We start from the raw sequence: 13,054 nt of genomic DNA, 5'->3' as shown, positions 1-13,054 counted from the left end.
AAAAAAAAAAAAAAAAAATAGCAGTCTTTCTGTAACTGCAAGAAGTGATCTCAGATTTAGCCTTCTGGACTTTAGTGTAGGGATGGACTTAGCTAGAGGCCACCTGCTTGCTGCCATTGCCCCTCCCTGCATGTGCCGAAGCTGGACCTAACATGCAGATGCTTCAGGGTGCTGTCTTGAAGCATCCGCATCTGCATCCGCATCCACCTCCGCCTCCGCCTCTAGCCCTGGCCTGGGTCCTGCCTGGGGGCAGACCTTTGCTTTTCTCTCCTGTATAAGGTCAGGTGGTTTCCTCGTTGCCCTGTGCCTCTTTTAAGTATGTAAGCTTTCTCGAAGGCTGAGATTATTTATTTTGTGTCTGTATACATGTACCCGGTCATGTGTGGGCACAGCGCACATTCACGTGGAAGCCCGTGGTCATCCATCGCCTTGTTCTGTGCCATCTCTTACTGGCCTGCAGCTCACTGACTCTGCTAGGCCGAGTGGCCAGCAAGTGCTGAGAATCCTCCGGTCTCAGCTACACCAGTGCTGGGATTACACTCAGTTTACTCGAGAGCTCTCAGCCAGTTTACCACCTGAGCCCTCTCCCTGGCCACAGATTCCATCTCTTCCCCTCATTCTGCTGGCATGGTCCTAGCACCAAATGAAGACCTAATCTGTATTAAATATATAGATTAATCCTTTGCCTTCTCTTTCTTAAAGGCTCTGAATGACTGCAAACTCAAACACGCTTTCATTTGCTAAAACTAAGCCCTGAAACGTAAATTAAGAACTTCCAGTTACAAGTTTTTTAAATTAAAAGCAAGTAAGTTAAAAATCAGTATGAAAACTGTCAGTAAATTAAAACTGCTTCAGGGCTAGAGAGGTGGCTGATTGGTTAAGGGCTTTGCTTCTCTTCTTAAGGTTTGAATCCCAGAACCCACACAGTGGTTCTCAAACATCTCTACTTGTAGGGGAGCCAGTGCTCTCTTCTGTCCCTGTGGGCATGGGGCACACATGATGTACAGACAGGTATGCAGACAGAACACGGAAGAGTAATTTAAAAAGAAGGAAAATTAAGCTTCATGTCTAGTGGAGTAAATAGAAGGAGCCCCATCTAATAGTACTGCCCCCTGCTCCCGTTAAAACCCACATGTTCTCTTGCACGACCACCTTGGCTGAACGTTTCAGAACAGACCTGACACACTCTCAGAATCAGTCGTTCCAGGTGAGCAGAGGCTAAAGCCCTCTGCCTCTGTTCACACTGCACCAGCGAGGCTCTAGATAGGGTCTAAAGCTATGGTTCCCACAAATAAGCCAAGGTTAGCCCACAGTTACTCAGGGGACCTGGGTTGGGGTTGATGACATTTAAATTCTCAAGCTTGATTTTTTTCTAATCTCTACAGTTAGCCCAAATCACAAATATCAGTTGGAGGTTGAGGCTCCTGACTCTGAGGGAAGTGCAGCCAGCTGCCATTCCTCTGTGGGTGCTTTTTGTCTCTCCCCATTACTTATCCTCTGTCATGTCTTCTCCAGGCAAGCCAGAGCCTCTGGTCACTCCGGTTCAATAGATAGGATTTTCAGCAGGGTTGCTGTAGTAGTGGCAAGTACTGGCGTAGTGTTGGTAGCAAGCACAATGTCACTTTTGACGGTGCAGCTAAGGAACTGAAGGCATTGAGTGTGTGTTTTATCGTACATTCTTAAAGAATGTCTAATATTTTAGGATCTCACTGGTTTTTATTTTATTCTCTTGCAATTTTTCATGAAGTTATCAAATGATGGGGCAGTAAAGTGTTTCCTTAATCTGCAAATTAATGATCTGTGTTATTAAAAAGAGTTCTATCCCAGTTCCCCATGACCCACTGTTTGACCGATTTCATTCATGCATGAAGAATCATATTGCTACTTTGAGGCTTGGCAGGGCCTCCATGAGCCCTCCGCATAAGTTACAATGCACATGCTGTGTGCTGCCGTGTGTGTTGCTCACCTATAAACCACAGGTGCTTGCCACTAACCGCTCAGTGCTCTATGCTGTTGTCTGAGTTCCCTGAGCAGTCATTTCCACAGTCAGCTTCCCAACAAACCTGAGGGAGACGGAACCCTCATCCCAGTTTTATAATGGAGAGAACCATGATTCACAAAAGGCAAATAATATCTCAGGATCCTGCAATGTTTAATCCCCAAGCCTGCCTTGCTGACCCCAGGTGCTGCTGCCCGACTGTGCTCTCTGTGTTCTCTGACTGGAGAAGTATGCTCGCTTCATGGCGGCCACAAAGCAGATAGGACGGAGCTGGGTCTAAATGTTCCCTTCAAGGAAGCATCTCTAAAGTGTTCCCCTCAGAGGTGTTATCTACTGATGACGTAGTTCTTCCCACTGGGCACCACTCTAGAAATTCCACCCCTTCCCCGGCACCAGACCCAAGTCCAGAGCTTTAGCATGTGGGCCAACTCTGAAACTAAACTGTCCCCACATGGCCGCACCCCACCCCCGTCTCTGTATTCTAGGCCTCGTGAAGCCTCCCCTGAAGCGCTCTCGGTCTGCACCTGATGGAGGAGATGAGGAGACCCAGGAGCAGCTCCAAGACCAGATTGCTGAGAGCGGTTCCATAGAGGAGGAGGAGAAAACAGACAACGCAACCTTGCTGCGCCTGCTGGAAGAGGGAGAGAAGGTACGGCCTCTGAGGACGGAGTGTGCTTAGCATCCCAAGACAGGGTGGAGGGGGGGGGGAGGACGGAGTGTGCTTAGCATCCCAAGACAGGGTGGAGGGGGAGGGATGGAGTGTGCTTAGCATCCCAAGACAGGGTGGAGGAGGGGGGGGAGGATGGAGTGTGCTTAGCATCCCAAGACAGGGTAGAGGAGGGAGGGGAGGATGGAGTGTGCTTAGCATCCCAAGACAGGGTGGAGGAGGGAGGGGAGGAGCTCATATTTAACCCTGTTCTCACTCGCTCGCTCACTCACTCACTCGCTCGCTCACTCCCTCCCTCCCTCCCTCACAGGAAGCTGTCTCCCGTGCCTCCCTGCTTTGCCCACCTCACCCCTGCCCACCTTGAAGCCTAAGCACCTGCTTCCATGCCAGCTCTCATTGGACCCCCCCCCCATGCTTTTAGCTCTGACCGTTGGTCATACTGTTTCTTCTGACAATCCCCCCACCATGTCCCAGCACTGGTAAAACCTCTAGTGATTGCTGCATCCATTAGTCTTGAAGTCTGTAGCCCCATTAGGGCTGTCTCCCTGGTCTGCTCAGCCTTGCTCAGACGCCCTCCCTCAGTGCTTGTGGCCTGCTCAGTGGGCATCCTAGAATGTTCGCCTGTCGTGACTGTTTGTCCGAGTCCCCTTTCCTCTCGATGCTGTGCTTGCAGTCAGGCGCTGATTGTTGTTCTTGTCCCGTCTTACACAACCCAGTCCTACAATAGACACACAGACCTTGGCGTGGTAGTTAGCTGCAGGAGGGAAGGTAGGTAAGATGGTTACTGTGTCACGGATTTGAATATCACCCATCTCAAAAGGCTGTTCTGACTTTTTTGCCTGTGGTATTAACCCCTGAGATCTACCTCAAGAAGTTGTAATAAGAAGCCAGGGTATAATTAAAACAGTGCTGTTTGGAGATGTGTGCGCTGAATAATTTTGAATGAAATTATAAGAAAGAAAAGAGCATGTAACTATAAAAGTTCACCCATCCAGAAGATAGCTCGAGAGGGAGGCTGTGTGGCCCCGGGATGTTCAGCATCCCCAGATGACGGTGTTCTCACCCTGTGTTTATAGCATCTGAACACTCAGAAGGCCTATGTGCCTATGATGTCAGTCTATCTGTTCCCCCTCCCCTGCCCCCTTCCTCCATTTACGTAGCAGCAGTTATTTTAAAGTAAGTCAAGAAACTGAGGGCAGAGCTTGATGGTAGCACAGGTGTCTGACATGCGTGCAGCCTTGGCTTTCATCCCCAGCACCATAGGGAAAAGAATTAAACCTCTCTGTGCCTTGGGATGTAGCTCATTTTGTGTAGCTCATTCCTAGCACACAGGAAGCCCTGGGTTCAAATCCCAGCCCTGATTAAATACAGCCACTCAGTCCAAGCATTCCCAAGGTACAGCAGAATGGTCATTCTAGGCTACCCAGGGATTGGAGGCCAGCCTCCAATGAAACTGTGCTTCAAAAAGTTAAATTGTAATGTGTGGACCTCCCTTACAAACAGCCTGCCCTTTTATTACTGAGATATGCAGTGAAATTGCCTTAATATCTAGATATTTGAGAAAATGTATTCATGCCTTTATCTTTAAATTTTATTTCCGATGAGTAGTTATATACATCTTTAGGATACAATGTGGTGTTCCTATCTATGCATAAAAATATCGAGCCTCACCGATAGTTGATAAAAGGTAGTCACTGAAACCCACCGCCACTGCACATGAAACTTCAAACCCTTTGGGAAACGGTCTTCCCTTTCTACCCTTGTCCCCCCCAGGCTCCGGTAGCCAGCTTGATATTTTCTGTTCCCTTCTCAAACTTCCACTCTCACAAGCACATTCTCTCCTGCGGTCACTTGCGTTTGAAAAGCTGGGGGAACTAGATTCAAGTGATGTCACTTGATACCTGTTTGACTCTGATTTAGCCGCTGATTTTCCCCCTTTGACTTGTGTTGAAACGAGTCAAACAAGAGGAATGTTTACTAAGAATTACCCTTTTGAAAAGAAAACAGTACTCACATTGAGAGATTCAGTAACCTGCCCTGTGAGGAAACTGAGCGTCTGCTCAGCTGGGCTCGCCCAGGAGTCAGGGGCTGGGTGGGGAGTGAAGGACACATTCCACCCTCTGGCTCCTGGGAGGATCATGCAGAGAGGACAGTGACCTCTGGGAGAGACGACAGGCAACAAGTCTAGTGTGGTTGCTGTATGCCTTATCTCACGTAAGCCTACGACAAATCCACGGCATATGCTAGAGGCAGAGCAGATGTTCTAAGATACTGAGGCCCCCAACCATCTGCAGAGGCTGTAGCCACAGAGCTTGGAACTTGCCTGGGGCTCCCATTCCTGCAGAACACGTGCAGGGTGTCATCTTGCCTATTCTAATCTTTCTATATGCATGCTTCAAACCTCTGCTCTACCAAACTCTGCCCTCCATGAGAACAGGAGCCTCGGCTAACTTACTTCTCACTTACAGACTCTAGCACAGATGTGCTGTCGGAGCTGGGGTCCTGGGTAGGGTGCAGGCCCCAGTGGATGATGTGAGTGAATGCTTGCCATCATTACTAAATCATCTACAGGCGGGACATGAACCCGGGTGTAACATGCTTAGCCTCGGGCTTCCTGTAACGGTAACAAAAGGGAGAAGGTACAGGAAGGGATACTTGTGACTTTGTTTGTAGATCCAGCACATGTACCGCTGTGCGCGCGTCCAGGGCCTGGACACCAGTGAGGGGCTGCTTCTCTTCGGGAAAGAGCATTTCTATGTGATCGATGGGTTCACCATGACTGCCACCAGGGAAATAAGGGACATTGAAACCTTACCTCCAAAGTAAGTAAATTCGCCAGGGGACACCAAGTAAAGCTGCCTCGAGAGGACAGCCAATGTATTTGCATTGTTCCTTAATCCCAATCCTACGTCCTAAGACATGTCACCTCCCCGTCCATATGAGCCTCTGACACTGCCATGTCCTAAGTCACCTCCCAGTCTCTCTGTGCCTCGCCCGGGGCAGTGCTGTCCTTTCCACTAAAGAGAAAGTATTCTTCAAATGAAAATTGCATTTTATGTCTTTGTATCATTAGCATTATATACCAAATTATAGTCATGGTTAACCTACTGTTTAGTTAGCTTCTCTCGTGCTGTGATAAGTAGCAGACACAGAAAGCAGCTTAGGGTGGGGGGGAGTTAATTACCTTCTGTTTCCCCGTCAGAATCCCTCGTTGAGGGAAGTCAGGGCAGAAATTAGAGGGGCACTGCCTATTGGCTCCTCACTCAGCTGGCTTTCTTATACAGCCTACAACCTGCCTAGGGGATGGCGCCGCCCACAGTGAGCTGGCCCCTCTGACACAATCACTAATCATGAAAATAACCTGCAGATATGCCCAAGGACGGATCTTATGGACGTTTTCACAAATGACTCTAGCTGTGGCAAGTTAATAAAACAACTAACTAACATACCTATACACTTAAAAGTTCATTCTGAATTTGCAAGGTCACTTTTGAAATCATTGCTACAGAGGTTGGAGAGATAGCAAGAGGGTAAAGGTGTTCTCTACACATACATGAGAGCCTGAGTTCAGATCCCAGTACCCACCCCACCTCACCACCACCCCCCCAAAAAAAACCAACCCCACAAGCCTGATGTCTTAGGGTTTTACTGCTGTGAAGAGACTCCATGACCTAAGCAACTCTTACAAAGGCAAACTTTTAATTGGAACTGGCTTATAGGTTCAGAGGTTCAGTCCATTATCATCATGGTAGGAAGCACAGGAGCATCCAGGCAGACATAATACTAGAGAAGGAGCTGAGAGTTCTACGTCTTGAACCAAGGCAAGCAAGAGTTCTACATCTTGAACCAAGGAAGACTGTCTTGTCCAGGCAGCTAGAAGTGTCTCAAAGGCCATACCTCCTAATCGTGCCACTCCTTGGGCCAAACATTCAAAGCACCACACATGGCCACACAGACACCTGTTATCCCAGGGCTGTGGAACTGAGGTAGGGGAATTGCTAAGGCTAGTGGCTACTTGCCATGTTCCAGGCTCAGTGAGAAACCCTCTCGCAAAGGAATAAGGCAGAGGGGGACAGAACAGGACACCTCAGCTCCAGCACACACATGTACATACACAGACACAGCTCTATACACCTAGACGTGCACACAGCTATAGGAAGACATTCAGGAGCAACACTCTTGACGAAAGAACAGCTCTTGTGCTTGAGTATTAGAAGTGTGGTAACCATGGTGACTGAAGGCCACATGGTGACTAATGAGACATTCTTCCACATAAAAAAACTTTAATCATGTTTTGTGATTCTTGAAAAATAAAACTGTGTTTTATTAATATAAAGATAGATCTATATCAAAATATTGTAGGTCATTTCCTCCTATTTTGATTTGGAAAGAAATAAATTTTTTTATGGATTCCTAACCATGTTCTTGGCCTAGACCCTGTGCCAACTGAGAGATAGAAAGGCTGACCTAACAGGAGAAAACGCTTTGATGGTGATCTTCAGAAGGGTCCCCTACTCCCCAGGGGCCGACAGATTATTATCACAATTTTAACTGAAAACTCTGATATACTGTCTGCCGCCTAGTCTTCTGTTGAGAATGGCATCTCCTTTGTTGTCCAGTGAGTTGATCCACTGCTGTGGTTTTGTGTTTCCTTTTCCCACTTGGCTCCTCACAGCATGCACGAACCAATTATCCCTCGAGGTGCCAGGCAAGGCCCCAGCCAACTCAAGAGAACATGCAGCATCTTTGCATATGAAGACATCAAGGAGGTGCATAAAAGGAGATATCTCCTCCAGGTAAGTGGACGCTGGTACACTGAACGCCTCGCCCCTCTGTTCCATTTGTAAATGGACCAGTGTTATGAGAACTGCAGCATGCATTGCTGCCTCCAATCCCAGGACAGAGCCTTAGAGTGCTTTTGTGTTTTCAGACTCACAGTTTGAGCTCTGCGGCCCCCTCTCGTGCGCACCCCTCGTTCTCCAACTCAAGTGCACATTTGTGTCTTATAAAAATTTACATCCTCATCACTACAGGAACATAGTTTTTAATTACTATTTATCATTCCATTTTTAAAGATTTCTTTAATTTTGAGCAGAATAGGAAAAAAAATTGACTCTGTGCCTTAATATAGAGATAATTCATGAGTCTGAGTATTCTCCACTCAAGAAATTGAAGATTGTAGATATCCACAGTGAAAAAGTTAGCATGTGTCCTCCAATCTGGCTCATCGTTTGTCTTTCTCCAGCCTATCGCTGTTGAAGTTTTCTCTGGAGATGGACGGAACTACCTCCTGGCTTTTCAAAAGGGAATTCGGAATAAAGTCTACCAAAGGTCTTGTTCACCGGGAAATCCTTACATGCTGCTTTGGGAAGAGATGGCAGGGCGGGCGGTGGGGGTGGCGGGGGAGGGTGGGAGGACCATTGCAGTCTGAGCTAGCCTGAGCTAGTTGCTTAAATCCCAGACCAGTGAGGTGAGGTCTTTGCAGAAGTATTCCTTCCATTTCTTGGCCTCTAAATAGCTTTCAGAACGATGCCAGCTCCATGATTAACTAGCATTTCTCCCTCCTGGTAACTTAGGAAAGATCATAAAGACCCATCTTAGAGCAATACATTATTTTAAGTGAACGAGAACTCCCCAAGGCTATTTCATCACAAAGTCTTAAGAGAATTAAAATGTCACCTTATAGAAGTAAACAAATGAAATAAAATTAAATACAGAATGGTGCTTTGATGGGCCCAAGAAATGGCTCAGTGATAAAGGACCTTGGTACCAAAGTCCAGTGACAGCTCAATCTCCAGGACCTACAGAGTCTAAGAGAGAAGTGTATGAGAACAAGGGTTCCCTCTAGGCTCCACACACGTGTGTCTGTACACATACACAGTAACAATAAGTGAAAATTAAAAAGTAACGTTTCAGGTTCTTGCACCTTTCTCTTTGCCTTGCTGTGGGGCTCCAGAGCTGAGTTCCCATAGAAACAGTATCCACTTGAGAGTCTCCAGTGTTGAAAACACAGCACAGCCACTTAGAAGGACTGCTCAGTTCTAAGCATGCTTTATCAGTGGTGAAGACATCTAACGGAGGGCATAACTCCTGGTGTTTGTGTTCACATGTGAATCAGAAGAGACAGAGGCCTCGGTACAGAGGGATGCTGGAGCTCCCGGCAACCCTTCTCCTAACAGTTCTGTGTCTAGGTTATATCCAGGAGGAATAGCTAATACGCATGGTGAGTGCTGTGTGTCACTGCAGTGTAATGCCACCTGTCCCTTTTATATAGTGGCACCTGCCAGATGGTCCTTGGGGATCTGCAGCTAGTACTAACTCCTAGAAGCACATCTTTGTAGCCTATATGTACATCCATGACAAGACTTACCTTGTAAATTAGGCAGAGCAACAGACTAGCAACAATAAAATAAATGGAATCAGCTGTATCAGTATATGGTCAGCATCCTGGTCATGTACCCCCTTGCTGCCATTTCCTGGCTAATGGAAGACTCAACTGCGACAAAGGTCTAATAATTGTCCTTCTCTGGGCTGCATTAGGTCCCTGCTGAGACTTCATGTGTAATTTAATTTTTTTAGGTTCCTGGCAGTTGTGCCCTCTCTCACGGACAGCTCAGAGTCTGTGTCCGGACAGAGACCAAACACCAGTGTGGAACAAGGGTAGGTGCTGTGGTGCTCGCTCAAAATGATTGCATTGTGAAATTAAGATGACTTATACCTGGAGAGAATTATGGTTTTCTTTCATCAGTTGCTATAGAAAACAGTAGAAACAGTATCCACTTGAGATACAAGCTTTTATTCTGTAGTGCTATATTTGACTATTTCTCACCTTCAGAAAACCTCTTTGGAAACTTAACCTTTACTCTCTCCCCTGTTTGTCGTGTGTGTATAAGGCATTCTCTCTCTTTTATTTATTATTTTTTATTTTTATTGTTGATGCCACCCTTTCCAGGTTCTCTTACAGCACTAAAATGCAATTCCTCTTTATTCGTTACTCTCCATAGTGAAATGAGCTGCGTATTTAGTTCTAAGGCTCCCGATATCACAAAACCAAACCGATACACAAGAAGTTCGCCATCCGTAACCTACCTTTATTAGACTGAGTTGTTTGTCTGAATAGATACCAACTTTCAGCATTAATTGTTTAAATTTTAGATTGTATAAAATGGTTTCCTGTTGTATAATGTATATCTCATTAGGCATACACTTGCACTGTTTGTCAGGATGGCTTCTGGTATAACTGTTTATCTCATTAAGAGTACACCTGCACTGTTTGTCAGTGACTTAGCCCTGTCTTGTGCCCGCTTTTCCCTAGTTCTTGTCCTCAGGTTACAGGGACACGCTCTATCATGGGGTCTTGATTACCCTCATCTGTTGCAACTTGCCCATCTGGTCTTTAAGTTTAATCCCTCGCTCAGCTGCAAGCTCAGCATCCTCGTAGCTGCCTTGTAGTGCTGGGCCACAGCCATGTCAATGGTCCATACACTCCCTGCTGTTTGCAGTCACACTGTGATGGGTCACCTGGAAAGAAGCCGGGTTGTGAGACTGGAAACTAACTTATAACTCACACACACAGGAGATGGAAAAACTTAATAGATTCTGCCTTTTATAAATGAATGTTTTCTCATCTGTGCACATGAAAATATATTAAGTTGATAAAATGTTGCCTTTAAGTTTTTCTTTAAGCAATAGCAACAAAAAAAAATTAAATATGTGTACTTGTTAACTTCAGAAACAGCTCATTTTCGTTGTTAGTATAGATATGGGAGAGAAAAAGTTTCCCTTCTCTGTCTTACAGTTGTGAGGAGGATTCTAGCTAGTCTCCAGAGACAGTTCTGCATGTGCGCATGCTCAGAGAATGGCGCCGTAGCACTGAGCCTGGTGTGTGCCACCAAGGTGCCTTCAGATGATGGACCAGTGATTGACTTTCAGTACTCAGTAATGTTAACCTTGAATAGCATTTTATAATGCTCTGACAAAGTGCTCACTCCGAAATGTAGCACATATGTTTTTAAATGAACTGAGCAGTGTGCTACCCTGCCTTAAAATCTCATACTCAGTCTCTTATTCAAGGTCCATCTTAGGAGCTGTGTACCTACTATGTGGAGATGACTGCGTATTTCTGTTCTTTTACTAAGTGTCTTTGGATCGGTTTGCATGGGAACGATAGTGAGAATTAGAAAGTTGGATTAGATCAGGTTCGTCCAACTCTTGTACTCATGGTGAACGGTGATATATACACCCTGCGGCATCCCAGGGCACCTCCGTTGAATCATGAATAGTGAGGCACGAGCCATAGAATACTGCCTTCCTTGGTGTAGGTGACGCCTTCTGGATTTCCTTTTGGTCCAGATAGTTCCTGTTTCAAAGTGCTCATCACAGTCCTCCAAAGTGATTGGATGGCCCACATTAGCAGACATCCTGTGGGCTGAGGAGAACTTGCAGACAGTGGGTGGGATGCCTCCGTTGTAAAGCTACTCATGTCTGCCCCTCTGACCCACACTTGTTTCCTTCCGTGTAGGTCTGGGTTACTCAGCACTCTGGTTGGAGAGAAGTCTGTGACTCAGAGATGGGAGGTGAGCGCAGTGCATGTCACTTAACAGTCCACAAAAGGAAACAGTTCTCTTTTTTGGATGGAGGGGGTGGCGTTGGTATATTGAAATCTTTTGGGTTTTTTTCTTATGTCCCTTTCTGCATATAAAATGTTTTACACATAAGTAATTTATTGCTCTAAGTTGGGTCTTTATTATCTTTCCCAAGAGAGGTGAAATCAGCAACTTCCAGTATTTGATGCACTTGAACACGCTGGCGGGCAGATCCTACAACGACCTCATGCAGTACCCTGTCTTCCCGTGGATCCTCTCAGACTACGACTCCGAGGTAAACCTCAGGTTGTCTGGCCAAAAGTAGCTTGTTCATGAAAAATGTCAGTTCTCACGTACTCGTGTTACAGGTTAGTGCCCCTAATAGTCACAAGGACTTTATGAAGAAGACAGAGGAAACTTAGCTTGGACACATGGGTATATAGTATGTAACTTACAGCAGCATTAGGTTAGACCCTTGAGTCTATCTAACTCACAATGTCTATTCAGTTTCCTTTATCTAATCAATTTGTATCCATTGGTAAGTACCAAAAGGGAAAATAAATGTGACTTGACCCTTTCCTGAAAACATCCCCGCTTCGTAAAAGGAATGTGTTCTCCTTTCTGTGAAGATGGGGTCTTTCTCATGACTTGGGAATCCAGATGACCAGCATACAGCATGCATGTTCTCACCCGATGCTCTGCTTTCCATCTCTGTCTGTGACTGGTTCTGATGATGTGGGAAGCGTTAGATTAGAGAAGACTGGCCTCTGTTTAAAAAAAAAAAAAAAGATGAAAAAGGTTTAACGATGCTCAGAGTTCAGAAATTCATCTGACTTGGTCTCTCACCAGAATCAGAGCTGATTGAATGATCAGAAATGTCGTTTGTCATATTCTGGAGAAAGCTTGTCCTCAGAAATGTACTAGTTTGAGAAAAGACTCAGCAACCTACTGTATGTGTGCAGGTGCAAGTACGGTGCGCTCTGTGTGAAGCCGGAGTCGCAGTGGAATGAGTGACTGTGTCTTACAGGGTGGTCAGCGGGTAACGCCTCATGAGATGAAAATGTCCCAAGTTCATCCGAATAGGAAAATTTTGAAGTGTTAGGGAAGTGCAAAACAGTGAATTTTTGTGGGGAGGGCATAGAGTCCCCTACTTCCTGATAGAATCACAACCCCAGCTCTGTTGCGCCATTGTAAGAGACACCACTGCCACCTGCCGTGTGTGGCCAAGGCATGCCTCCCTCTAAATAAATACCCTGGCTTCCTCCTCCATCAGCCTGGCCAGCATGACTTGGGCCTCTGTGCCTCTCGTAGATCACTGCCCCAGGCTTCCTTCTGGTCCCTGCTCTCTTCTCTCCTCACCACAGATCTAATAGTTACACCTGTTTTACTCAGTGCGATTCTCCAAGTCCCAAGTTCTGCTCCCCCTCAGTAGCTCTCCTCACGTGGTCCCGCCTGCCTAGAACTGTCCCAGCTTTCAATTTCTCTCCACCTGCCTCATTCACGATAATCCACACACAGGCCCATCACCAGTGGGGCGCTCTCTGATCTTCCCCTTCCCTCCCTGCCTAAGCTGGGCTGAGCGAGAGGGTCTCTAGGTTTTCACTCACTGCCTGCACAGCACAGTCGTACTTTCTGAACCTGCTTGTTAGTGAAGCCCAGACACTGCTCATGGCTCCCCCGGATCCCCATTCTCACTGCAGTGTCCATTTTTGTGGTTGCCAAGTTTAATATGGATGAGGTACTTTTCCTGCAGGCTCTGCACAGAGGAATGCAACCAGCAGACGTGTGCTCATTAGTGCGGAT

The 13,054-nt window shown here is 46.4% G+C and overlaps 1 protein-coding gene across 10 annotated transcripts in view; it reads left to right on the top strand.

The window, feature by feature from the left end:
• Wdfy3 (WD repeat and FYVE domain containing 3) overlaps positions 1-13,054 on the top strand; it is a 237,989-nt gene that overhangs the window by 195,979 nt on the left and 28,956 nt on the right. For all 10 annotated transcript variants that reach the window (XM_029478035.1, XM_029478028.1, XM_029478030.1 and 7 more), the window contains 7 exons: positions 2,485-2,648; positions 5,340-5,488; positions 7,342-7,462; positions 7,912-7,997; positions 9,246-9,326; positions 11,188-11,242; positions 11,427-11,546. In XM_029478035.1, coding sequence (XP_029333895.1) covers positions 2,485-2,648; positions 5,340-5,488; positions 7,342-7,462; positions 7,912-7,997; positions 9,246-9,326; positions 11,188-11,242; positions 11,427-11,546 — 776 coding nt within the window. The remainder of the gene's footprint in view (positions 1-2,484; positions 2,649-5,339; positions 5,489-7,341; positions 7,463-7,911; positions 7,998-9,245; positions 9,327-11,187; positions 11,243-11,426; positions 11,547-13,054) is intronic.

This window comes from Mus caroli, chromosome 5 (assembly GCF_900094665.2).
Source record: "Mus caroli chromosome 5, CAROLI_EIJ_v1.1, whole genome shotgun sequence".
Classification (NCBI taxonomy): Eukaryota; Metazoa; Chordata; class Mammalia; order Rodentia; family Muridae; genus Mus; species Mus caroli.
The sequence above is the reverse complement of the archived record's forward strand: the minus strand, read 5'-3'. Positions and strand labels throughout refer to the sequence as shown.